We start from the raw sequence: 27528 nt of genomic DNA, 5'->3' as shown, positions 1-27528 counted from the left end.
AGTTGAAAATATAAACAGAGCGTCTGTTAATATTACGACGTGACATCAGTTTTAAATGAAATGTTATTAGCTACTGTTTTTGTGTTTACACCTCTCCCTCATATCATCTCTTGCATTGTTAACAGATCCTGTTTTCTGACAGCCAGGGTAATCTCCGTTTCTCTGGTGGTTGTTACATTAAAAACAAAAACATCGCAAGTTGACGTTAATTGGAACATCTGGATGCCTTAACTCATAGCAAGGTCAAAATCTTAATAATTCTACCCAGGCATATCTTGTTTCAAACTACTTTTCAGTCGGTAAATTATAAATAATATGCAAAATAATCTATTGGTGAACAACCTTCTTGTTATAGCTTTCATTCTTTTGAAAGATCTATATTCCCTTACTAAGAACTTGGACAATTTTTTTATTATTAGGCCAAATCATTTAAAAATGTTTACTGATGATATATTAATAGTACGTCTGTTTCAAGTTTCATCACGCGACTTTACTTCATGGAATTACTGACAGACAAAATGAGACAAACACACGACCTGGGAAATGTTCGTGTTCTGCATTATTAGTTTCTTTTGAAATTGATTGCTTTTACGGACTGTTAACACGATTAGGCTATATGAATATTAGGCCCCCAATTAAGGATCTTCCGCAGCCCTGATACTATACAACCACGCACCATATTTTCGCTGTAAATGAACTTGCTGTTTTAAAAACCACTATAGGTGTTTTAATAGTAACAGACTAACAGTAGCAGCTCCGGGAAGTCATAATGGTGTTGAAAATTTGGGAACTTTGCACAGGTCTAAAAGTAAAAACGATCAGATGGTTGCAATATTGATATGAAATGAATTAAACAATATTGTGTTGCCCATATTGTTCTCAGTACGCGATCATCATAAACAATATTCAATATTGTTACACTCAATTCTGTTTCAACAGTACTAGTCTGTAGTCAATATTGTTCAATGCTGTTGACAGGTGTGAACAATATGAGCAGCACAACATTGTTCAATATTGTTAAACTACGGGCTCAGAGCTTTTGGCTTGTAAAATTTTAGTATATATACTCATAGAGGTTTTTATATATTAGGCCAAAGAAAAATTGCATGACGCTTTAAGTCTGAGATTTTCACTGTGACAAGCCTTCCATCATTGCGCTGGTCGTGGCGCTGGCCATGCATGAGCTCTCGTTTAAACTTCTAATGTTTAATATGTTTCGTTTTTCTCTATTATTGGATTACTGTAGTCTGTACACAACAGACAGTAATCCTAACCAATTGGATTTTGATTGTATTCGCCAAACAAATCTATGTTACTGCTACATCGAAGAGATTTGTCTCTTGTGCATAAGTGTTTCCATGTTGTCAAAGCTAGTCGCTGGTTTAACTGAGGAGTTTCCCCTTTTCCTACACAACTTCCTTTTACAGTTTAATAATCTAAAATGCTTACGTTCCACGCAAATTAAAATTATGTGAAATATATCTTTGTGAAATTGTTGCGAATGACCTTTAATTAATTTTGACTTATTCGTAAAAACAGTTCCGGTTTAAAAAAGTAGAAAAAATAACATACGCGAAACAGTTCGTTTTAGGCAACAACGTTTTTCTATTGCAGGTTTGCAGTTATTGAATGAAATGGTAATACTTTTGCATCCTTTCTGCCTACATCATTTTCCTACTCTCCGTTGTTTGTGTGGTCGTTATGAGAAATCTAATCGGAAGCCACCTGTTACATGAGACTTGAAGAAAGGTCGCAACAACACCAATCCCATGCACCCCTGGCATAACTTATTTCACTGAAGTACCTCAATATCTCAAATATAAATAATCTGTTCGTGCAGATACTTTCCTAATTGTTTCCATTTACCTTTAAGATCTACCTCACCATTAACAGGCGTCATATCCAGGACTATCGTAATGCTCATTCAAAAATAATATCGTATTATTAATTTCTGCTACTTTTCCGTCATGTTGGGCAATCGTGCAACTTCAAAACTCTAATCGAATCCATATTTTTTTCCTGAAGATGTCTCGTTATTTATATGCTATATACACAATTTAGCGAGACAGCCGAGGCTATATACTCCCACTCGTGCTAGCTTATAATGTTTCTTCAATTAAACAATGAAGTAGACCATGTTAATGAATTTAGCTGCACTGTATGCAAGCATATCATTCGTTGCCAATGTTTCTCGCGATGAAAACTTTCATATTACCTTTCGAGGGCCATTGGGAAGAATACCTTAAGGTAACAATGTGAACCCCTCATGAAATAAAGTTTTAATAATAATAATATAATAATAATAATAATGTAAGTCTGTATTAAACGGCGGATAAGTCAAAATGAAATAACACCCTTACATCCCTCTTGAATGAGTCAACTTGAATATTATGCCCTGAATATGTAGTTGTAAACATTATCCTTGTTTTCAGGTTGAAAATATTTAGTTTGCTTGCTGAATAAAACGATAGACTCGCTTTCTATTTTGAACTTAACCACCGTTTAAGCTAAACGAGCTTGATACAATCGGCCACAGTATTGGTAAAACAACGAGTTTTAGATTCTTCACTTTTCAAGGTTAAATTGTGGCGTAGCCAGCCTGACGATTTGCGGCCTGTTAACATGATCCTGCTTAGCCGAGATTTGACAAGGCGAAAAAAAAGGTTTTTGAGACATTGAATGTAAAATTATACAGGTTACAACGATCTATTGTTATGATAGTTTATGAACTTCAGAATATTAGCACAGCGGGACAAATCTGTCGGACGGTTTATAATACAGTGCCTGCTTGGAATAAGGTTCGCATGTCAAAACAAATAATCGTTGTAGCTTCATACTGACTCGTGCTCGAACGCATGCACACGCTCATGCATGGTAATATGAAAGTAATTACGAGTAAAAAATTTTCGGCAAAAAATTCAAATTAATAATATATATTGTATATTCAATACCGTAATCTATTTGGAACCCGCTATTATATTAGTTTTTTATGCGTTGTTGTTTTATTACCGAAACGTAAGATGTTCTGAGGTATTAAAATAGGTCTTTGGTGCCGGGTTTCTATTACTCTAGTTGTGACAGAATATTTCTGCATGTGTGCACAGTCAACGATATCTTATTTGAATGCAGAAATATAGGCGATTTATACATGCATACTATTTCTCGTATATCATCAGTGAAAATGACTTGTTTTTGATAATTAAAACTAAATGGAAACCAGGCTTTAAAAACAAAAAATCCCATAGTATTGTTAGGATGACTACAGCACGGACCTCGAAGTCATTTTACGCTTCGTCGAATCTCGGGTAACCGTGATCATGTGAAGAGCCTCTTAACCTAATTTTTGTCTTCGTTCTGCATGGACGCATACCAGACAATATAAAAATAATTAATAAACAATACCAGGGCAATTGTAGCACAAGAGACTTCAGAGACAATTGGACCGTTCAAAAAAATGAAATAAGTTATAGGATGAACGGTTGCCATTTGGTTTCTCTATATTTAACAAACATAGCAACAAAAATCGTTCCAAATGTTTCCGCGACCTGATCTCATACAACAAAATTGAATGACCTTGCATGTTTACTAGAAACTTGTCCCTAATGAAGTTTAATTAAACCTGTTAGCAAAATGTTATTCATTACTTTTTACGCCTACATATTATAATTATGTATATTGTTTCAAACAGCTTCCAGTCATTCTCTGCTGTCAAACTGCATCATAGGCTATAATATATATACGTTTCCATCTTGAAATATCTATTTCGTGGTCAAAAGTTTAGGAAACAAACTAAGAAAACACATTCTTTCTAAGTTGAACCCTGGTCAACATTATTTTTGTGACTCCTACTGCGTGCATAACATATCAATCTAATCCAATTATTCATACACTTGGGATATCGATCATCGTTTACCATTTTACCCCCGTCTTTATGTCTGACTGAATCTGTTTACTATTTTGCTGACGTTTCCCTGCATTATAAAAGCCCATCTCGTTCTCTGGCTGATAGGTGGTGTTGACCAGTATTGCTGCAACTTGTCTCTCGTCACAAGATAGACTATCAAAAGATGGCTTCGCAGTATCTTCATTTTCTGTTTTCTCTCGTGTTCTTATTCAATTCAGAAAGCACTTTAGCTGGATCGTGTCCGAGCAGTCACTCAGTGATGCACGCAGGTTTGTGCTACCAGCCATGCAGAACCCTCTCACACTGGGCCTTTTCGCTAGGTGTTGGAACGATTTGTTGGGGCTGTGTTAAAGATCGTCCTGTACAAATTGCTGGCTTATGTTACAGAAGATGCCCGAGCTCAACGCCTCATGGCAACACTTACATGTGCTATGGTAACTGTCCCAGCGGCTATCGCAACGATGGCCTCACATGTTTCAGAGATGCTCGCATAATCAACGCCAATAACGGAGGATGTCCATGGTACGACTTGTGTGGATTGACATTCGCCCGCGGATGCACCAAATGTCCCTCTGGTTATCACAATGACGGTTGTACTTGTAGAAGAGATTCCCATCTCATCTGGCGTCCGTCGTATAATCGAGGCGTGGGCGTCGCGATGGTATCATACAGCCGAGGTGTTGGTCTAGTACCATCTTGAAACTTACTTGAACAAAAACAGACATTCGAAGTATTTAAACAACGCCGTTTGCCTTTTCGTTGTTAGAATATCGTTTGTGTTGTTAGAATATCTAACGACATTTAATTTAGGTACGTTTTCCTTTAATTGAATATGAACTAGTGTTTTTATGACAAAATATAGTTTTGGGAATAACTTGGGATTGATTGTGGATATGCATGGAAATTAACCCAACTTGAAAGCCATATTAGGGTTTTAGAAAAAAAATACCGCACATCTGTCAATAGTTATTAATATACGTATACTCAACTGGACGAGACAACTGATCTATTAATACGCGACAATAAAAAATCGTTTATACTTTCTTTTACTGAAAGGATTAAAGGCTCTCATTCCCAGATTGACAGATTCATGAATATTTATTTTAATAAGCAGGCTTCAGCTTCAATCTGTAAAACAATATCTATAACAAATAAATAGTAATAGGGGGGATAGCAGATAGCACTATTTATATACTAGCTATATGTATGACATACAATACACTGCGCGCCGACTACTGTCGCCGGCTTGTACAGCATGTAGCTGCACTTCATTTGTTGGTAGCTAGTTTTTAACTAAAGTTTAGAACGCGCTGTTTGTTCTTGGTTCTTGTACAATTTCTCAATTTCGTCGGCGAATCTCTTCTGCAACGTGAAACGTTTCGATTTTAAAGTTGGGGTGAGTAAGCCGTTCTCCACGCTGAATAATTCTGAATGCAAGAGGATATTTTTGACCTGCAATAGAAACAGTAAAAATTAAAGGGTTTTCTCCAGCTTGGACGTACCCAACCTGCTTCGCGAACAAAGTATGCATGTTGTCCTAAATAACCAACTGGCGGCCGTACTTGCATATAAACTCATCGCAGTTCTTGAACATCGTTTTATACGGCAGACGTGAAACACATTGTTTCGCTAGATGTATCAACAATGGTATATTGGCTATCTTAAGTATGTCACTGCTAAAAAACATCTTACGTAGAGCGTTTATAATCTAACAAAATTGTTGAAAACCTTATGAAAGTGTAATTAAAATACGCAATGCACGCGGTCATTAGCGGTTCGTTGTTAAATATCAAACCTGTTCAAATGATGCCAACTTTGCTTCCTTTCCTCTGGCAACGATATCTTCCAAAATCATGTTTTTCACATCCTGTTTGATAAAATAATATAATTTGTTGAAGTTCAATCTGGAGATGTACAAAGGTGAATACCATAGTGATTATTCACAAGTTTTATAAATATTTTTCAGAGATCCAACACTGTTAACTACTTTTGGGATGGCAGAATAGAGAGAAGGTGGAGGTAGCAGAGAAAAGGAATAATTGACGTGATCCATCGTATTTAAAATATTTAACGCGCGAACAAAAAATTTACACAGACAATACTATATTGGTTACTAGACATGTACATACCTCGTCTTCACATAACTCCTGAAATGTTTTCGATAAACCATTTTCCGAGGCCCACTTTATCATGGCAGCCTCGTCGGGTACAACAATGCCAACAATGAAGGACTGCGGTATTGATTAAATTATTTCAATATGTTTTTCAGAATCCGCAGGAACGTGATTTTATCATTAACCCAATAGCCTTGGACATGCAATTATTTGTTTACGATCATTATACAGCGTATATACGATGAAGAGATGTACAAAATACAACAAAAAACGTACCTTAAGACTATAACCATGAACAAACACCTGAGCTACGAAAGGGCTTTTGATGTAAACGTTCTCAATTTTGTCAGGAGCAACATATTCACCCTGAGTTAAATGATACAGAAAAGACGATTAAAATCTCATTATATGACTTTAGGACCTGAAGTAAAACATATCGTGACTATCTTCATAATTATAGGCCCCTCCTTCCATGATCGAAATAAGGTTAGCCTCATGTTAGGTTAAAAATCAATTTAACGTATAGCTATATGTATTTCCGATGATCATGCACAACCTGCGATATATGTGTAATACCCAAAAACAACATTGATAGTGCTTTAAAAGAAAAAAGTCTATAATACATAAATGATATAATAGAAAATTCATTTTTCTGACCAATACCAATATCCGTTCATGTTTCTGAGACATGAACATTTAGGAGATCAATATCTGCTGCAAAATAGAACAGATAAATCGATAATAACAGATCTGAGCAATCTATTTTTAATGTTATATTCCAAGGATTGTATTTGTAAGGCCAGCTGATCGATCCCAACATATAGTTCTTGTAACACGAATATAATATTTGAACACAAATTGTTTAATCTTTTTTTTCTCAGCATCATTTTGATCATTTCACCCTCATTTTAATCCGTGCAAATGAAGCGCCAACCCACCTGTGATAATTTGAAGATACACTTTTTTCGTCCAATAATCTTCAAAGTGCCGTTCTATATGAAAACAGTGTGGTATTAGTATCGTGATGATTTCAACAAGTACATGAAAAGGTCCCGTAATTAATGTGTCCATCATCCTAACTCTAACGCCAAAATCTCAAAAGGGTAAAATAAGTCCATAATAACCCAACACACCGGCTTCCACTCTCCAACATCACCGCTGTGAAGCCATCCATCTTTATCGATGACTTCAGCTGTTTTCTTTGGTTCTTTTAGGTACCCTTTAAACACATTCGTACCGTAAATACATACCTAAAATATAAAAAATGGGGTAACGTAACAAACTAGAAAAAATTCCTGCACGGAATTTTTCAATTCTCAAATATTGGTGCATGCAAGCAAATACGGAGCGTTCTTTAATACTAACACCTCTGTAATACCTCTATTCTATATGGGTAACTTTCTAAGGATATTATTTTCAACCCAAATTAAACCCCTTCTAAGTACAGACACCTGCTTATACCATGCATCCATTTCTGTACAGTTCTCTATAATTTAGGAATCGCCTAAATTTTGGAAACTTTTCTTAGAATAGCTTTCTATAGCTGATATCTCCTGACCGTATTGATAAAGGTGTTTTTGTAACCCCAAACATAAGTATAGCTTTTTAATATTCACTCCCTTTCCTGAGCCTTTAAAATGAATGGTGATATATCTGTGACTACGGTGCACCAGCTATATATAAAATATATAAGGAATATTTACTTCGCCTTGATTTTTGAACGTGTAATACTCCATTTCTGGTATATCAACCAGCTTGATATAACTGGTTGCTACAGGCGGTCCAACGTGACCTAGTTATTTCAAGAGTAAAAACGTCTGTATTGCATATTTCCGCAGGATTACTGCCTGCAATATCAAACCTAATTAAATAAATTTCATAAAAATAGCCAAAAACTGTGGCGATTATCTTAAATATGAGCGATGCATGTAGCTACCTGGATTTTTTCTCCTGCATGTGCTTGTCTGACGATTTTTACGCAAAGTAAACATGTATATAAGCAGTGGCGTAGCCAGCCTGACGATTTTGTCCCGCTATGTAAATTTCGAGTTATTATAATTATTCGTGCCTTTAGAAATCTATTGTTTTCACAGTCAGTGAACACAAAATATTAGCATAGCGGGACAAATCGACAGGCTGGCTACGCTACTGTATAAAAGAGTACGCAGAAAAAGCTAAGAGGTGGCAGTGGCGTAGCCAGCCTGACGATTCTGTCCCGCTATGTAAATTTCGACTTATTGTAATTATTCATATCTTTAGAAATATATTTTTTTCACAGTCAGTAAACACCAAAATATTAGCATAGCGGGACAAATCGACAGGCTGGCTACGCTACTGAGAGGTGGTGTAATCATTATTATACAGTACCCGAGGATTTATCCATCATATTAGTCATTGCCGCGGATCCAGCGCCTTCAGTTAGACCATAACCCTCTATAACCTTTAAAGAGGAAATTGTATTAGTGGGGTAGATATGATATTTGAGTAGCATCACAAAAGACTAATTATCACTTTCACTCTACAGGGTGTCCCAAAAAAAACGAAAACTATTGAAATCACTCATTGTTAAAATTTGAATGCCGTGCTAACGAATTTCAGTCCGTGGGGATTTAATGCAACTTATAAAATGCTAAATGCTTTGTGTTGCTAGAGAAAGGGGACATGTCGAAGGTCATGGTCCTTGAGATGCACATCTAAATAATGTTATCCATATTTGTAAATTGTAAATATTGTTAATAAATATCATTTTTGCGAACAAGCAAATTTTACTGCATCATATGCCTGCATCCGTAAAAATGAGTATGGTAAACATTTATACACCTGTGGGTCCCAACAGAGTGCTTAGGCATTCAAACTCTAACAATTGCATGGTTATGGGTGATTTCAATAGTTTTCGTTTTTTTTGGGACACCCTGTAGGAGCTAGAATATAATTAAAGCCCCATTACACAGAGAAAAGTCCAATAGCGTCAATTTTACACCACTTGCAATGAGTTCATGAAATATTATCAATTGAAACCTACCAAACACTTACCCAACATCCGAAAACTACTTTAAAAAAATTTAAAACTTTTGCTTCGATCGGCGCTGCTCCAGTAATAATGACAGAAACATTTCCACCTAAAATTGCCTAAAATATAAGCGGGCAATTTCAGTCATACTTTGGAGTTTCAAACGACCGTGTCTCCGCGACTTCATTAATTTTGTAACCTCGCGAACATGCAGAATCCTTAAGCAACATATTTCTATATATACTGCAACTTTTTTCTACCTAATTCTTGTACCTGGATTTTTCTGAACACAACTTTATCCCAAAAGCTATTGCTATAAAAATTACCTCTGAAAGATAAAAATATATAGCTATAATCTTTCATAGAATATGTATATAAAATATTTCAAGCCTAAAATTTTCGTTAATGAATTAATACTTAAGGCTTAGAGACTGCATGTTCGTATTTTATTTAAGAATTAAAAAACGAGTCGCGTGCCTTTATGGTGAAATAATGCACGATGGGGGAATGTTGGGAGAATTCTTCCAGCATTTCCCCGAGTGCATTATTACACCATAAAGGCACGCGACGAGCTTTTTTAATTCTTTTATAATATAAGAAGAAATTATAGGGCAACAACAAAATTTATTTATTTGATCAATAATGAAATTCTCCTTACATGTTATTTAAGATGTTGCTTAGCAACAAAAACTTCAAAAGCCAGAAGCGTGCATTATGGCCTCACAATGCACGCGCGGTAGCCAATCAAATTGCTCGTTATATCATACTTATATTATAATGGTGTTTAATATACAATCTTCGTGCATTGGCCTAAATCTGCTCACGCGATTGGTCAAAATCAATCACGCGGCTTCTTGTTGCCTGGCGACAGATCATGGGAATCATAATTTATTCGCAATAATCAATTAAAATCGTGGTTTATTCGCAGTAACCCATGAAAATCATGGTTTATTCAAAAATGACAGCCTGCAGCGAAGCTTGGATCTTCAATGCAGCAATCAATGAGCTCAGATTGTATAATACAAGTGTTAGAGACTTTATGTAAACACAAACTTTGTAAACTTAGTAAACAAAACAGTCACAACAGTCTCTAAGACTCTAACCCTTAAATCATAAAGGACACTGCTTACCTCTCAAGGTCAGCTAACTTTGAGGCAAATGCTTTATTGAATAAGCTTTTCTTTATTCCACTACTTGCCTCTATAGATGCAGTTACCTGAAGCACAAACACTCATGCCAGTCATGCCGGATCACTTATAATCCGAAAATGAATGCTTTTACGGAGTGAATTCTTTTTTAAATTAAGCTTAATGAGTTATAATATAGTTATTTAATAATTTCAACTGGGAAAATGTTTAGTTTCCAAATTATATGGATGTGGATGATTTGTCATGAATTGGGCTAGGAGTTAGGGCTAGAAATTTGGGGCTAGGAATTTGTCAACACATGCACAGTGTTACACAAATTCATAAACAACAATGGTTTCTGCGTTTGCTAAATTTCAGCCCAGCAAAAACTACTCATATACAATCGTTTGCTAAATTTCAGCCCGGTAAAGCGGGCTAGCCCGGTCCATGTAATCGGCCGCTTGGGTTATTTCTGGACAGTACTGTATTAATTGCCTGCACCCATTACATGATAATTGACCGCTAGAACAGGTTTAAATATCCTATACGATTATAATTACAAATTTACTCAACGTACCATATCATAGAGACGATTTAACAAACGAGGAACAGATGGAAAAACCGTAGGTCTACATAGAATAAACGAAACATACGACTTGTTAAGCCATTTCCAGGACAGTTCAGACAGACAGACACAATCAATCTTTGCTTAGTTTAATCAGGAACAGGAAAAATTTTAGAAAATTTAAGGCGGAAAAACATATACATTGACTAAATATGGTCTTCGAGTATTGAGTATATTAAAGACATACATTTTATTCAAACGGTTTAAATGTTGAATCCTGCATGGTATTGAATTAATGTGGACGAACAGGCTGTTATTTTTTAAAGTGTTAGGTTTAACTCCACTTTGTGCTCTGAACGAAATTCAGCCCCAAAATGAGGTTAAATTTAGTTCAAAATAACACGATTGTAATAAAAATAATATACTAATTTTAAAAATATAAACAGTATATACGTGTAATTGCAGTTGATGAATGTTTCCGATTTAAATACGATTTACAGTAGATTAAGAACGTTTTTATTCCAATGTTTTATGAAAAGAAAAAATATTTTTACCGTAACAACCGTAAATCCTCAAATAGTAATTGGATATCGCCGCGGGAAAATCCACTTCTTGAACCGGAGCTGCGAAATATCAACTGAGCAAGGATAAATGTTCAAACAACGGGTTTTGCCGGTAGTGTTTATACGACATCCTGATGTAGCTACCTACCTGTACGATCCGTTCGTAAATGTGTGGTAAAGGTAAGTACGCGATGTGAAGATCGTTAGGAACCAGTGGGCGGCCATTCTGAAAACATGTCAGAAAAAGCTTTTTTAGTGAATTTAGCACTTGGTCCACAGGTAGCCCGCTATTGGATTTGCTTTTAGTTAAATATTAAACACATTCTATGCAAAACGACATGAAGTGTCATCTTCCTTCATTCACTGCCGACATATTATCGCAGGCGCCAATTCGTGCGGTGCAGTGTAACCTTTATGTATATATTAATATAAGGTTGGCAACTCTTTGTCGTATTTTCACATTTACGAATTACATACCCAAATTACACATGAAAATACTCGTACTTAAACACAAAAATATACACAAAAAACTAAATCTATGTGGGAACTGACTCTCCTAAAACATTTCCGAAACATTTGTTTGTCTTTAAAGCCATTGCAAATATGTGAAATTTACGAAAATACAAACACTTTTTGGTTGAATTTTTTGAAAAGCCGTCGGGATCCCATCACCCTGCCCTACGTCACAGCAAACACGCAATATGATTGGCTGGTTGAGTCCCGTTAACGTAAACAAATTTCAAAATTCAAAGCTAAGCCAATCATATTGCGTGTTTGCTGTGACGTAGGGCAGGGTGATGGGATCCCGACGGCTTTTCAAAAAATTCAACCAAAAAGTGTTTGTATTTTCGTAAATTTCACATATTTGCAATGGCTTTAAAGACAAACAAATGTTTCGGAAATGTTTTAGGAGAGTCAGTTCCCACATAGATTTAGTTTTTTGTGTATATTTTTGTGTTTAAGTACGAGTATTTTCATGTGTAATTTGGGTATGTAATTCGTAAATGTGAAAATACGACAAAGAGTTGCCAACCTTATATTAATATATACATAAAGGTTACACTGCACCGCACGAATTGGCGCCTGCGATAATATGTCGGCAGTGAATGAAGGAAGATGACACTTCATGTCGTTTTGCATAGAATGTGTTTAATATTTAACTAAAAGCAAATCCAATAGCGGGCTACCTGTGCTTGGTCCAGATCAAACTCATCCACTCCTAAGACTTGTTTACACTTTATTAGTCACGACACGAGACTTAATTATAAACTTTATGTGTCCTATGGCTATGGGCCTCCAAATTGATTCGGTCTTGAGACGTATGTCTATATGCTCGAAAGTTGAAACCTTGTCTCATCAGTCAGGGATATAATTAAAAAAACAACCTTTTATCACTGCAGAAAAAGGCAGAAGTGGTATAATATATGTAAATAATGTTGTCTCACTTTCAGGCAGGTTTTTTGGCTGCCCTGAAACATAAATGAGTACTGTATTCACTAAGCAAAGTCAGAGCGACAAGGTATCCAATATTGGCTTCGGGGGTAAGGGGGTAAATGAGAATTTGCACAATATTTTTATGATTTCAGATATTTTTTTTAACAGTTTTGTCGAGGATTATAGGACATGATAAGAATTAATCTAGCTCCAATACTTGATGACAATTCACGCATTCCTTCTATTTGATTACCTATTTGGTAGTCCAACTAATATGAAATTTATTTAGTCCGTCTCAATTAATCTAATTATCATTATAATTATAAGCACGGTGACTCAAGTCATACCCGCTCAAAATGTATGCGATTGGCGGCAATTACAGTCGCTACATTCCTGTTTGTTATCATAGCCCCCTTTGGCTGACCTGAAAAGCAGTTGATTGAAAAGGTTGAACAAACGAATTAGTTCAAAACCTGAGGTTGAATAAAGACATACCAGTTTTATGAGAGACTTGAATAGATATCCTGACAGGTAAATAAGGCCGGTATCGCGTACAAACACCGACATATACGTGAGAAATCACGCATTGAAGAGTTGAGCTTCCACGAATACAATTGCTACGGCCCATTTTTAGCAAATTCGCTTTAATAGGAGATAAATTCCGAAACTGTATATACGTACCTGTCGTTCCACTTGTGTAGCAAACAGTAAAAATATCATCAGGTTTACCGGGCTAGAATTAGGGAAAGAATACTGTAAACATATTTATAACGAAAAATTTACTGTTTATCTTATCTTAGCTTGAATGTGACCATCCCGAAATCATTAAACTCGTAAAGTCTTTTTTTCCCACCGGAGTCTTTTCCCACATCGATTGTTCTTTTCGGCGGAATAGAAATGCAGAAGACATTACGGTATCCAGCAGATTAAAAACAGCTGTGTCATGCAGTGGCTTAACTAAAACAATTTATCGGGGGGGGGGGTTATATAATAATATATGGATTTCTTTTGTAATTGCAATAGCTTACAATATAGAAATTCGTCGGGCAAAACTGAATATATGAATATTCAAAACCCCCCCAATTATCGTTCTAATTCGCCCCTGGACAAACTAGCAGATAATAAGAAAAGTTGGCTTACTGATTTTTCTTGACGATTATTTCGTCCCAACTCCTGGAAAAAAGTTCAGGCAATAATCAAGGTCGATAGTTCATTACAAAGACAACCTTAGAGCTGACTGCGTGTATATAAAATCTTACAAGTCACGACGTGAAAACAAACGCATGTAGCTACTATACAAGATTCTCTGGGGCTAGTTGCGTGAAAAACTCATACAAGTTATATACCAGGACATTTTTAAACGATTTCACCATAATTCCACGTTTCCCAGCCTTCTGTTCGACTTCTTCCTTAACATCTCCAATTGCAATGATGTGTTTCAACTTCGGACACAGTTCAGCTTTCGCTAACAAAACTTCTACGTATACTTTGTTTTCATCGCACACGATCAGTGAAATGTCGGCTACATGTTGAATAACAAAAATGAAATCTACACTTGATTTTGACTGAACGATCCGTTGTATCATACAATAGGCGAAGCTCTATTCGTCTCCTAAAGTACGTCACGACCGCAAGAGTAATCTATTTGCTTGCATGGTTGTATTGAAGTAACCATAGAAATAATAGACATGTCTATTATTTCTATGGAAGTTACACAAAGTATCACAACACCTCAAAATGACTTACAATGATTTATGATGAAGGTGCAGGCATCTGAACCCAGTGTGTCGTAGAGGGGCACAGAAACCAATGAGTAGGTCAGACATGCCACGTCTGTCAGAATCCACTAAAAATAACAGAACCTGCATTCAAATTTATTCAATGCAATAGTTTGTTTCTTCCCCGTTTGAGTTTTTAAAACAAAATCGCTCGCACGAACGAATTCGCCAATTAAGAAAACGGTTAAAAAATGTCAACGGTTATACCTTACGTGCGCATTTGTGGAGGGGAGTCTATTATTACTTCAATTCATGGTGGGAGGGGGTATATGGTTCAGCGTCACGTAAATTTTGGGTAAATGGTGCATTGCAAAAATTTTAGCAAGCGGGGGGGGGGGGGGGCTCTTTGATATATGTCATTTAAGTCAAACTTTTCTATGCAAACGATGCACTAAATACAGAACGTCAATAGTCTAAAAAATGTTGCATAAAGGTTTTCTGGACAACTTAACTAGATAGCTTTTGACTTGTATAGCCAAAAGTTAATAAGATAGAATTTTAGCAAGGGGACCTGTGTCCCTCCCGCCCCCCAAAGCCCGAACGTGATTTATGATAATTTATTTCCTTCTTATATGTGTATACAGACATGCATATAAATATTAACACAATCGTCCAAGGGGGTAACGAGGGTGTCAAAAATTGCCAAAAGCACGCGAGGTATTTTCTTAACGAATACTGACTTATTCACCTCTAACAAAAAAAAACTCCGCCATTTTGAAAAAGGTGATTATGGCGTAATACTGATTCCGTGGTTGCTCAAACAACGAGGCCAAATTTCCGAGAATTTCCAGTTGTTACTTTTGTATTTATACGAACAAGAATTAACCCAAAATCAGTTTTCTTGGAAACTAATTTGCCAGGTAATCCCATCGATGCTCGGAGTGCACGCAAGTGACGCAACACGGCGGAAATGAGTTTTTATGAAGTTTCAACCGGAAAATCTAATCACTTCTGTATCGCTAATCGCTATCGAAGTGCTTGTTGAGTATTTATAAATATTTTTACAGTCATCAAGTAATTCAAGGTTGGAGAGTGGGTATATTAATATATTCATGTTCTCACAACCGTAGAAACAATAGCTCACATAGGAAATCAGTCGGGCATAAGACGAAGATATATGAATATAAGTATAATTGAGCATACTCACCTTAAGGCTGTTTTTCACTTACGCGTTTTTCATACGCACGTACACGCACGTAAAAGTCTAAATCCTTGTACATGCTACCTTTGAAAAAACTAAGTGAATAAATCGAAGGAACTTAGTTTTCTGCATATTTTAGTATGCATTAGTTGACGTAGATGTTAAATAATAAAAATTTAAAAGCATTTAAAAGTTTCCGTACGTGTACGTGCGTATAAAAAACGTGTAAGTGGAAAGCAGCCTTTACTGTACTTTTCACTCGTGGCGGGAATAGAAAGCTAAATCCCCCCCAAAAGAAAAATCAATCCTTTGTGGAGATTAACCTGGATATAAGGGATATATTAATCTAAACAAAAAAGTTTCAGTTTGAAACTGTTCGAGCCGTTGCCGGCCATGCGGATTTAGTGGATTAAAGTACTGGGGCCGGTTGTATTAAGCCCGTTTAGCTTAAACGGTGGTTAAGTTCAAAATAGAAAGCAAGTCTATCGTTTTATTGAAGAAGCAAACAAAATGTTTTTAACCTGAATACAACGATACTGTTTACAAGTACATATTCAGTGCATAATATTCAAGTTGACTCATTCAAGAGAGATGTAAGGGTGTTATTTAAATTTGACTTATCCACCGTTTAAGCTAAACGGGCTTGATACAACCGGCCCCTGAATTAATCAAAATATCAAACCTCAACTCCGTTTGCGGCATAAATGCCAAGGAACGTCTCTGCGGAAGGCTGGTAACCGAGTTCTAATATTCCTGACCCCAAATCGGCAGCTCTCTCTAAAACCTGAAATGTGTTTGATGTGATTTAGAGTAAAAACCTGAGGTGATTTAGAGTAAAAAACTTCATTCAGAATTTCAGTCAGTTGGCAGATCATTGTTGTTGATAAATGAAACAGGTTTAATCAAACCAATATGGCTGCTTCTAATCTAGGACCATAATCAATAAGGGTGAATGAGCTTCATGTGCCACCAGCTTTAGAGTATGTATGTAATATGTAAGTGCCTGAATATTGACTGCTTGTCAAGTGTGATGAGCATGCATGTTGTATGTTTTCATATAACTGTTTTGTTGTTTTCCTCATTTCACAATTAAATTTCTGACACAGCAAATTGCATGTAGGTAACTACAGGTCAGAATTTACCCCTAGCTGACAGGGGTTAAAGCTTTGAATGTATTAAACCATTTAAATGTATATTGGGAGGTTTTTGCCAGTATACAATATAAGAAATATTAATTAACAGGTGAAAGGAATTTTATACCTGATTATAAGTCATCCATGTGTAGGAGCCATTAAATTGTTTCCCCAAGCAGGGCCTATCACCTAAACAAATAGCAAGAGTGCATGTTTAGAAGCATCAAGCGTATGGTTCGTACACACACGTAAGCAAGCTAGATGTCTACACCAACAAAATATAATTTATCTTTCAATTAAATTTTATGCATATATACTGTTTACAATAAATAAGCACTAGCATCACAATTACTTACACAGTTTGGAAAATACAAATTGCAGCATTTGAAGAAACATGATTTATGATTCATGTTTAACACTAGCTGTTCTTGTTTAGCATTTTTTTAAACAATACGTAGAGCTTTCAGGACAGTGATAAAGTATCAAAGAACATTGAATATTGTGATGATGCTACTCTGTTTCACCAACTAGGGAAGCTGAAAAATTAGCTTGACCATGGTGGGAATCGAACCCTCGAGTGTTGGTTTGCTAGCTAGTCCAATGCTCTTCCAAATGAGCTACTAGGTCAAGACGTTTGGGTATTTAAAAACTTAATATATCAATAATTGTATCTTCATATACCATAATATGCACAGAAACCAGGGGCACCAATTAGTATAGTTCAGACTTCAGGGTGGTAGCAGAGTAGAGTTTTAGAAAAGGGCACATTCGTTTTACCCACAGCACCAGCAATATGGAGAGGAACCCTAAACACATTCAATTTTAAATATTTGGTTTTCAAATACATTAGGTGGCAACCAAAAATTCAAAATCTATCTCAATTTGCTATCTCCTATTGCATTGTGATATAGGAACTTAATATTTTGTTATAAAAAATATTTAAGAAATATTTAAAAAAAACTTATGCATTACCTAGCTAGCTGCGGCCTAATGAATGTGCACTGACCTTTCTAATGGTTTAATTAATAAGTACTACACTCAGTGCTGTTTCCTTGGCTAACTATAAATTATAATCACCAGATTTTTCAGCTCCTTTTAAGTAGGCTTCATAAGCAGTTGTTATCCCATCATAAGTTTCACATAGTTTTTCAGAGAAAGCACTTCTCTTTGCACCAGGAATTCCCTGTGTAGTTCAACGACAGAATATAGTTGAATTACAAAACATAATTGAATTACTGGTGTCAATTTACGATGATTTTATATCACGAAGTAATTTTACAGGTTAGCAAATGTAATACTCTCATTCTGAAAGCCATTTACAACACAGGGCTGAGATTTGCAGTCAGTGCATAAAGGTTATATTATACAACCCTCGGTCAAGTTTATAGCCCTCACTTTGGTCGCGTTGAATGCAATTTAAACAACAGAGTTACAAAGAATAAATTATAATTCTTATTTAGCCTCGTTATCTATTTATTGAGTTAAGCTATAATTATTATCCATTTAATATTTTCATACAGCTTGTTTATATTATAACTTCAGCGAATAGATAATGAACAAGTAGTGCTTGTCGAAGTAGATCAGTTTGTGTCTTATCTTCCCACATTTAATTTATAAAGTTAAATCCAACAACGGGCGATTTTGAAGCGATTGAAAAGAACACTATCCAGTGGATAGCGCTATCCGGCTTTCATACAACCGACCCCAGTACGATAATATTTATAATGGATGTGCCCGAATGTCCTTTTATTAAAATTACGTATGCATCAAAGACAAAGACTTGATGATTTTCATCGCATTGAATTTCGGCATACAACATATTGTTACAATATTTCTACCACCCACCGGTACATCGATTCCCTGATTTTCGATGTCCATTTCTACGAAGCTGTACTATAATTCCTGGAAGACTTGCTCGCGGTAATAGGGTTCATGTCCAGAATTAACTGTAGAATGTAAATCCCGCGACAAGATTATAATTGCAAATAGCGTAAAAAATAGCCATCATCATGATATCATCCAATATTATGATGTGCCACGTATGTGCACCGGCGCACGTTTCAGGCTTTGTTTAGTAACTTTGGTTCAACATGACTGAACGCTATTGTCCGTTGTGATTAATATTTTAGAAACATTATCTGAGAGAAAGCAGTTCGGGCACTGTAACAATGTAGGTTAAACTGGAATATTATACAGTTATTTGTACTTATGACTATTTGTATTGCATGCATTTTGAGAAAAAAGATACATGTATGTAAAATGTTCGGACTTTTTTCTCTTATAGCTAGTCAGTTTTTACTAGTTATAAAAATATTTTTTCGGATTTTTTTCTCCTATAGCTAGTCAGTTTTTACTAGTTATAAAAATATTGTTAAGTTTGTAATTAAAGTTTGGGGCGAATTGTTTGTTCTTGATTCTTGTACAATTTTTCAATTTCTTCGGCGAATCTCTTCTGTAACGTGAAACGTTTCGATTTAAATGTCGGTGTAAGTAAGCCGTTCTCAATGCTAAATAACTCCGAATGCAAGAGGATATTTTTGACCTGTAGAAAAAACAGTGAAAACTTAAAAATTTGAAAAAATGCATAAGGGGAAAAAATACGGCATGTGAGGGCTGTTTTTTTAAATGTCGAACCTGTTCAAATGATGCCAACTTCGCCTCTTTCCCTCGGGCAACGATATCTTTAAAAATCATGTCTTTCACATCCTTTTTAATAAAACAGTAGACTGCATGAATATATAGTTGTGACCCTATATTTTAATAAATACTTTTCAGGAATCCAACACTAGGCTATATTGCTACTCCGAGAGAACAAATTACTAAAGTGCAAATCATTTGATCTACCTACGGATAACAAGGAGGAATTTCGTTTTAGACCAATCAGCAATTTTGTTGACATTTTCAGTTATGCATATCAGAAAGCATAAATATTGACTACCAGTAAAAAGGTACATTATTTTCCGCTTTACATGAAGTATAAAAAAATTAGGTATTCTGATTGGCTTAGCCTTAAAAGTGTAAACAAATAAGCCATTTAGTTTAAAACGAAATTCCTCCTTGATTCTCTACAAATTACGATACCTAACAAAGATATATGCGTACACATACCTTGTTTTCACATAATTCCTGGAATGTTTTAGAAAAACCATTTTCTGAGGCCCATTTCAAAAGGACAGCTTCATCAGGCACAACAATGCCAACAATGAAGGACTATAGTAAGAAATATAAGCAAAGTTAATCAATCGCAAATGATTTCGAACAACCGTCCCCTGAACTACATAATTTTATGGTGATGGGTCTGCCGTGACCTGTAGCAACAATCTTTAAATAATCGCATATCAATATCATTTGATTAATTTCGTCCTCCGTTTCAATAGAGAACCTAACAGGGCTGAGGAGAAGCGCGAAAAAATAATTAAAAATATTACCTTCAGACTGTGACCGTATAAACAAACACCTGAGCTACGAAAGGGCTTTTGATGTAAACGTTCTCAATTTTGTCGGGAGCGACATATTCACCCTGTGTTAAATGATGCAGAAACCATACGTCAAATTTTCTATTCCAGCTTTATATATTTGCCCTATGGTTGTATTCCTAATAATTATTATCATCTTTATGGTGCCAATAATAGCCTAGAAGAAGTCCCAGAGCCTTCAACGAGCAAAGCTCATTACATGCAATTTTCGCAAAATTAATTAAATCAATAATATTTGAATAAAATTGAAATTTACACTTAAAAATGATTGTGGAGAAATTAATATTGGCATCGAAACATTAATATGTGTTATGTGTCTGCAGTTGGTTCCTAGAACTATAAGATTTAATCTCTTTTATAACAAATCTCGGTAAATGATCTGAAAAAGAACAATTTAATTAAGGCTGTTTTTGAATCTCACTGCAATCATTTTAACGCGCCACTCTGCTTTGTACTATAAATCGTAGATCTACTATAAAACCAACCCACCTGTGATAACTTGAAGATACACTTTTTTCGTCCAATAATTTTCAAAGTACCGTTCTATATGAAAATAAAAAACCTAACGTCTCCTGTATGATATTGGTTCATCACCACAGAAGTAACCGTATATCAATGGGGCAAAAGGCTTAGGAAACACACCGGCTTCCACTCTCCAACGTCACCACTATGAAGCCATCCATCTTTATCTATGACTTCAGCTGTTTTCTTAGGTTCCTTTAGGTATCCTTTAAACACATTCGTACCGTAAATACAGACCTGAAATATAAAATATAATTGGAAACGCGAGTATAAATGATGAGTGCTTTGACTAAGTGATGTGTGCACCTCTTAAATATGGGCAAAAATTTAAAAAGTCCGTTTCCTAATCAAGAACACGGACCTTTTGCATATGAACTTTCGGCTGAAGATGAAAACCTCATCCTCAAGACAGCACTTTCCTATATATAAGGCCTACAACCGAGGTAATTCTGACATTTTGCAATATCTTATATGGATAAATCTTATCAATTTATGGATATTGCTCTTTAATATAATTAAACAACCCTTTAAGATTGCGCGACTTTTGAGTTAAAAATGGCTCTCTAACAAGCGGATACCTTTCTGGTGAAAGCTCTCTCAATTTTTACAATTTTCGGTATACCCTACGAGACCCTTTACGGGAAAGTCTCATTTCACTAAACTTAATTCTGTTATATGAACATTTATGAACTATTACGACTTCTCTAAGAACAGGTCTCTAATGCAAAGCGCTAAAAAGACACTTCTTTATGTATTAACAAAGATAATTACTTCGCCTTGATTCTTGGAGGTATAATACTCCATTTCTGGAACATCAACGAGCTTGATATAACAGGTTGCTGTGGGCGGCCCGACATGACCTGGTATTTCAATAAATATGTCGAATGAAACATTATGATTAACATATTTCCGAGAAATTGGGGGGGGGGGGTAACTGACCGGAACACAATAAATGCGACAAAAAACCCAGTGTAATGGATTTAAAATTAATAGCCATCTAAAATACGTTTTTTCAGCCATTGGGAATCAAACACAAATTTGATTGTTAACGTTCCATCAAGAGGAACAATTCTTCGGACGTGCTGTGATAGTAAATGTACCTGCAGATTTATCCAGCAAATTGGTCATGGCCGCGCATCCAACACCTTCAGTTTGACCATAACCCTCGATAACCTTTTAGGGGAATTGTTGTTTTGGTACAGCGTATAATATTAAATATAAATAGTATTTCAAAATGACACAAAATGAGACCTCGTCCTAACAAACTCTTGAAGCTAAAATGTTTTGACCGGAGGGGGTAACACTCAGCAGGGTTTATTTAAGGCTTAGGTTTTCAAAAAAAACATGTTTGAATTAAATGTTAAAACACATACCCAACACCCGAAAACAACTTTAAAAAAAGTTAAAACTTTTGCTTCGATAGGTGCTGCTCCAGTACCTATAATAGAAATCCTTCCACCCAGGACTGCCTAAAAAGTAGACAGAGAATCTTAGACCTCAGTGTTTCTATAATTCTTAGACAGAGAATTTTAGACCTCAGTGTTCCTACACAGTTTTCATAATTTTCTAAACGACCGTATCTAATCCAAAAACGGTTGAGGAATATTCGTGAAGCACTAAACCACGCATGCGACTTATTTTCATCTACTTCCATGTTGTACCTGGATTTTTCTAAACACCACTTTATCCCAAAAGCTATTGTTGTAAATTTGACCTCTGGAAGAGACAAACACATTTTCAAGCGATCTTTACAATTTTTTTTAAAAATGGGAAAAACCTCACAAGTTCTTAAAACATTGTAAAGAGCCTGAAAAAGAGTATAGTTATCCCTTGGCGATTTACCACAAGTGGCCCACAAAGAGAAACAGTAATCAAAGCAGGTTTGCAGAGAACGTTTATAACTTAATTCTAAGATATGCAATGAAACGAAGGATTTCATTCGTTTTATTTCGCCAACAGCTGCCCCCGCAGTCTTGTAAAGTTCATTGCTTACTTCTCAAGGTCAGCCAATTTTGAGGCAAATGCCCTGTTGAATAAACGTTTCTTTATTCCACCACTTCCCTCTACGGATGCAACTATCTGCAGAAAAAACATTGAATTGCAATGAAAAATGATTGTTTTTCACATTGCTTTAATTCAAATTTTGGCAGAATAAATTCAACAAAATTTTAAAATTTTAAAGTTATATTTATTTGGTTATACTAACTCTTCGTTTAATGAGCAATTAAAATATAAAGAAAAGGCGGCATGTGGGCACGATCTTTAATAACCTACATTAAACATTATACGTACGTAGTCTTCGCGTATTAGTATATTTACTATATTTTAAACGGTCTATTATATTGTCCTACTAAAGATGAGCGACAGTATGCACCCATTCTTTATACAATGGCTACGTCGAAGAAGTATTTGTTTAATATGTAACAAATGAGACATTTTTCATACAGCAGAGAATTCAACTCAACCTACCATATCGTAAAGGCGATTTAACAAACGAGGAACGGATGGGAAAATCGTAGGTCTACATAAAAAAGTACATATACAACTAAAAACGGCCTAATTACGACTTGTAATATTTTGCAGCCAATTAAGCGGCAATCTTTCTTTGACAACAGAAATTTTAGAACGAACGGCCCCGCGATTTTATGTGGGATTTTCTTCTTTTGATAGATGTGAACGAGTGAATTAGTTACAATGTTCAAATACTCGTTCATATTTTGAATAGAATTTTGAGACCTTACAATTATGTTGCGCTTTTCTCTTGATAAACTTAAAAATAAAATAAAATAAACATTTTATACCTTAACAACCGTATATCTTCGAATAGCAGTTCGACAACATTTCGGGAAAACCCACTCCTTGAGCCAGAACTACGTAATACCAACTATATAAAGATAAACGTTTGAAAAACGCGGTACTCAAAAACATTTTTGGCATGTTTCGCAAAAAACCTTAAAAAGGCATCTTGCATGATAAACCTCCAAAATGCATGTATATGTAAACTAGGAGTTTTATGAGGGAAAAAACTATTGATGCCGTTTTTATTTATCTGAACTACTTTTACTGCACAAAGATTAGCATAAACATTCACAATTCAATCACCATGAAATTGTTGTGTTTGACATGCATTAAGTATTCAAGAAATAAAAGGAGAGAAAACAAAGCGCTTTTGCTTTGAAAATTTGTATCTGTATTTTATCGGAACTGACGTCAGTCGGATTTTACCGGCTAAGCGTCGGAGCAAAATCGGTAAACGCCGGTTAAGCATCAATATTCGGAGCAGGAGTGATTGAAACAAAAATGTCTCTATTTCGGCATATTACCAAATACGACCGAATCTCTCAAAATATGATACGCAACGTAGACGCACGTACGCATATTGCGTACCTATTTTTTCATTAGAGACAATATTTGAACTTTAATTTCAAATTTGCTACGAAAAGCAATAGGTAATTGACAACAGTTTTGCAACATGAGCAAATATGTACGACAGAATATATAATCACAAGTTAAAGAAAATCCATTACCTGTAACGTCCGTTCGTAAATGTGAGGTAGAGGTAAGTAGGAGATTTGAACATCGTTTGGAACTAGTGGACGGCCATTCTAAAAACAAATTAACGCTTTCGGGAATCTAGTCGGGAAGACTTGATCAAACCTATCCTATATATTCTGAAGAATTTAATTTGTTCTGAATCAGACATTTGTTTGACAAACATGCACGCAATTACATAATTTCGATTTCGATACAAATGCATATTCACCTAATTAATGTAGAGTTTATAAACACAAATTTTATATATTAACTGGTGCAGAAAACTAAAGAAATATGCACAAACATATACTTATTGGGACTACCTCCATTTATAATGAAAAATATCGGTGTGCACCAATTCTTTGAAAGCCTTTTTTTTACCACCTAAGTAAGTTAGCTAGTTTAAACTTCCCTTTCGTGTGTAGTTTACAAAGTTAGCCAATGTACCAGCATGCCTTTAACTATAAATCATTCATACCCGTTCAAAATGTATGCGCGTCGCAGCAATCCCATGCAGTCGCTATATTCCTGTTTGTTATCATAGCTCCCTTCGGCTGGCCTACAAGACAGGTAAATAGTTGATTACTTTGTAATTGCATTATTGATTACTTTGGAATATCTCGGAAAGGAAACGCCATTAGCATTTCCCAATCGAGCAGGATACTGGGTCGAGTCCCGAACCGCAAAGCAACTAAGGACTGTTTGGAGGGACAAATGATTTCAGACTTTCCCTCCATACAGTACATAGATGCTTTGCGGTTCGTGACTGGACCCAGTACCCAGCTCGATTGGAAAATGGCTAATTAAGTCACAACAGCTTAAGCACAAAAATTAATTAGAACGCAAAATTTGGTTTGAAAATGTTGCAAAATAAGGAATGTTGCAATGTTTACAAGTTTGTATATACTTTTGTACTACGCGCAGAAATTGTTACTGCATTCAGGCTGAAAATGCTAACATGAGAAACATCTCGAGTCGAAGGTGAAACTTGCTCTCAAAGGCGAAATTGAATGGCTAATCTTCAAGTCACTTATGATCATTGATGTCCGAAATCGTAGTTAGTCAGGCAAATTTTCGAATACAATTAAACGACCCTGACACGACCAACCTTCAGGAAAGAACGGAGATAATTACGAAAATGTTTACATATACCTGTCGTCCCGCTTGTGTAGCAAACTGTAACAAGATCATCAGGTTTACCAGGCTAGAAATATGAATAAAATATAAAATATTATATATAATATAACGAAAAGTATAATCGCTAACAAGGAGGAATTTCGTTTTGAACTAATCGTCATATTTGTTTGCATTTTTTAGGCAAAGCCAATCAGAATGCCTAAATTTTTAATACTTCATGTAAAATGGTATATATTGTACTTTTTATCAAAATTTATGCATTCTGATTGGGTTACTGAAATGTAAACAAACTTGCTGATTGGTATAATATAATATAATGAAATTCCCCCTATGATATAGGTAATAAGTATGGATTCAATATCAACACTATTAGAATAAATTTTACAAAGAATAATTTGATATTCCACGTTAATTAAGAAGACACGTTTTGTACGTTTATTTTAAACACACCAAAGACTACAGTTAGACAACCTTGTTACTCATTTTCGCGATACAAAAATTCAATTATATATCGTTGTATTAAGCACACGAAAATCCCAACTTTTGAAATCGGCTCGATATAAATGCTCGATATATTCCTTGAGATACTGACTGCTATAGTAAGACAAGACTACGAACTTACAGATTTTTCTTTCCGGTTATTCTTTCCTAAATCCTTGAAAAAGTATTCGAGAAATAGTTGCATTAGATATGATATAATAGTATAATAGATATATATGGTATACGTGGTTAAGGTGGAACTTGTGGGAAAACCTACTCATTGGATGGCATTATCAGAGTTGCTAAAAGGTTATTCTGACAAGTCGAATACAGGTATTATATAAGTTGCTACAAACAATACAAGATTGGAACAGCATTGTAGCAAGTCCAACGAAAAAAAGAAAAAAATTCACGTTGTACCGTGACATTTTTAAACGATTTCACCATAATTCCACGTTTCCCAGCCTTCTGTTCGACTTCTTCCTTAACATCTCCAATTGTAATGATGTGTTTCAACTTCGGACACTGTTCAGCTTTCGCTAACAAAACTTCTACTTTGTTTTCATCGCACACGATCAGTGAAATATTGGCTACATGTTAATAACAAAAATCTACACTCGATATCACACAGAACTAACATTATTTTTAGCTGTGGTGAAATTTTCCCTTCTCGTTACCTAGCTGCTCTATATGCAATTGTGCCATTGGGCCCATATAATTTAGCAAGTACTGGCTAAGAGATAAACCATTTGTCTTAAATCACTTCGTATTTAAGGTTTAAATTACAGATGGCTTTGCCGGAAGACGGAAGCAGTGGAGTAGGCAGCCTCGTTAAGTGCGCTGGGACATATTAAAATGATCTAATATATAAATTGTCTGAGCTAATAACTCATATACATGTACTCGTAATATTAGTCTCATCGATAGCCAAAAACCCCAAAATTTTTCTTCTTTTTAAAGTTTTCTTAAATTTTTCTTAAAAGCCTATTAAGGACCTTAATCTCAATCAATACGGCCAACGGCGAACGGTAAACGGCTAATTTCAAGTCACGTTTTCAGGTAGTATTTTTGGTACTTTCTCTTGACCACTATTCGTCTTAATATAGTTACTTTCATGTCTGAAAATAACGCAAAAGATTTCCAGGCTTCAAAAACTTCGCATTTGTTGAAAAATTCCTGATGGATTTTGCGGTTTCCGATTAGAGGTTTGTCGTATATACACGCCAAGCTATACGGGCAGTTTTCAATTGTCGAGTTTTTATATATAAGTATAAATCCATATATATCTCATATTTGAAAAAGCTTGGTGAATACGTCGACAGAACTTAGTTTTCAGCATGTTTTAGTATGCAATTGTTAACCCGGCATGTGTTAAATAATAAAAATTTCGAAACATTTAAAATTTTTCCGCGCGTTAAAAAACGCCACAGTGGAAAACAGCCTAAAGGTTGAGTTTTGAGTTTTTCGAAGCATATAAACTAAATTCTAGAAGCAAATTTTGCAATATATGGTTGCCAGAGCAGTCAAAATGTATTTTCGTTAAGTAATCTACAAGAATATTATGATAGTTGCATGCTGTTGAAGAATAAAAAGCTTTGAAAATTCGCGCC

At 35.4% G+C, this 27528-nt stretch overlaps 1 protein-coding gene and 1 pseudogene across 5 annotated transcripts; both read right to left on the bottom strand.

Moving 5' to 3' along the window:
* Positions 1–4581: 4581 nt before the first annotated feature.
* On the bottom strand, positions 4582–20214 carry LOC114536202 (long-chain-fatty-acid--CoA ligase 5-like). Of its 5 annotated transcripts, none has more exons than XM_028557524.1 (26): positions 20198–20214; positions 19878–19979; positions 19404–19475; positions 18615–19311; positions 17847–17952; positions 16897–16958; positions 16319–16420; positions 14464–14563; positions 14064–14239; positions 13858–13890; positions 13399–13450; positions 13065–13141; positions 11432–11509; positions 11275–11357; positions 10733–10784; positions 10159–10244; positions 9302–9356; positions 9052–9147; positions 8386–8458; positions 7722–7810; positions 7152–7268; positions 6957–7010; positions 6295–6384; positions 6034–6135; positions 5700–5771; positions 4582–5356 (listed from the first exon to the last, which is right to left on the bottom strand). In XM_028557524.1, the coding sequence occupies exons 4-26, from the start codon at positions 18645–18647 to the stop codon at positions 5198–5200; spliced, it is 1947 nt and encodes a 648-aa protein (XP_028413325.1). In that variant the 5' UTR covers positions 18648–19311; positions 19404–19475; positions 19878–19979; positions 20198–20214; the 3' UTR covers positions 4582–5197. The 5 variants fall into 5 exon arrangements, with proteins under 5 accessions (XP_028413325.1, XP_028413326.1, XP_028413327.1 ...); XM_028557525.1 differs by having other exon boundaries at positions 14088–14239; XM_028557528.1 differs by lacking the exons at positions 4582–5356; positions 5700–5771; positions 6034–6135 and adding an exon at positions 6682–6729 and having other exon boundaries at positions 6350–6384.
* LOC114536234 overlaps positions 20200–27528 on the bottom strand; it is a 25993-nt pseudogene continuing 18664 nt past the window's right edge.

This window comes from Dendronephthya gigantea, unplaced genomic scaffold, assembly GCF_004324835.1.
Source record: "Dendronephthya gigantea isolate DGI-Jeju-01 unplaced genomic scaffold, DenGig_1.0 000132F, whole genome shotgun sequence".
In the NCBI taxonomy this organism is placed as follows: Eukaryota; Metazoa; Cnidaria; class Anthozoa; order Malacalcyonacea; family Nephtheidae; genus Dendronephthya; species Dendronephthya gigantea.
This window is presented reverse-complemented; position numbering and strand designations above follow the sequence as displayed.

Excerpts from the sequence above, each read along its gene's own strand:
- LOC114536202 (XM_028557524.1), bottom strand. The coding sequence starts at position 18,647 with ATGGACATCGAAAATCAGGGAATCGATGTACCG. Across the intron at positions 17,953-18,614 it reads ATCAGGGAATCGATGTACCG|GGAATTCCTGGTGCAAAGAG; the intron begins GTGGGTGGTAGA and ends TGAACTACACAG. Across the intron at positions 14,240-14,463 it reads CACCTTCATCATAAATCATT|CCGACATTTCACTGATCGTG; the intron begins GTAAGTCATTTT and ends TTCAACATGTAG.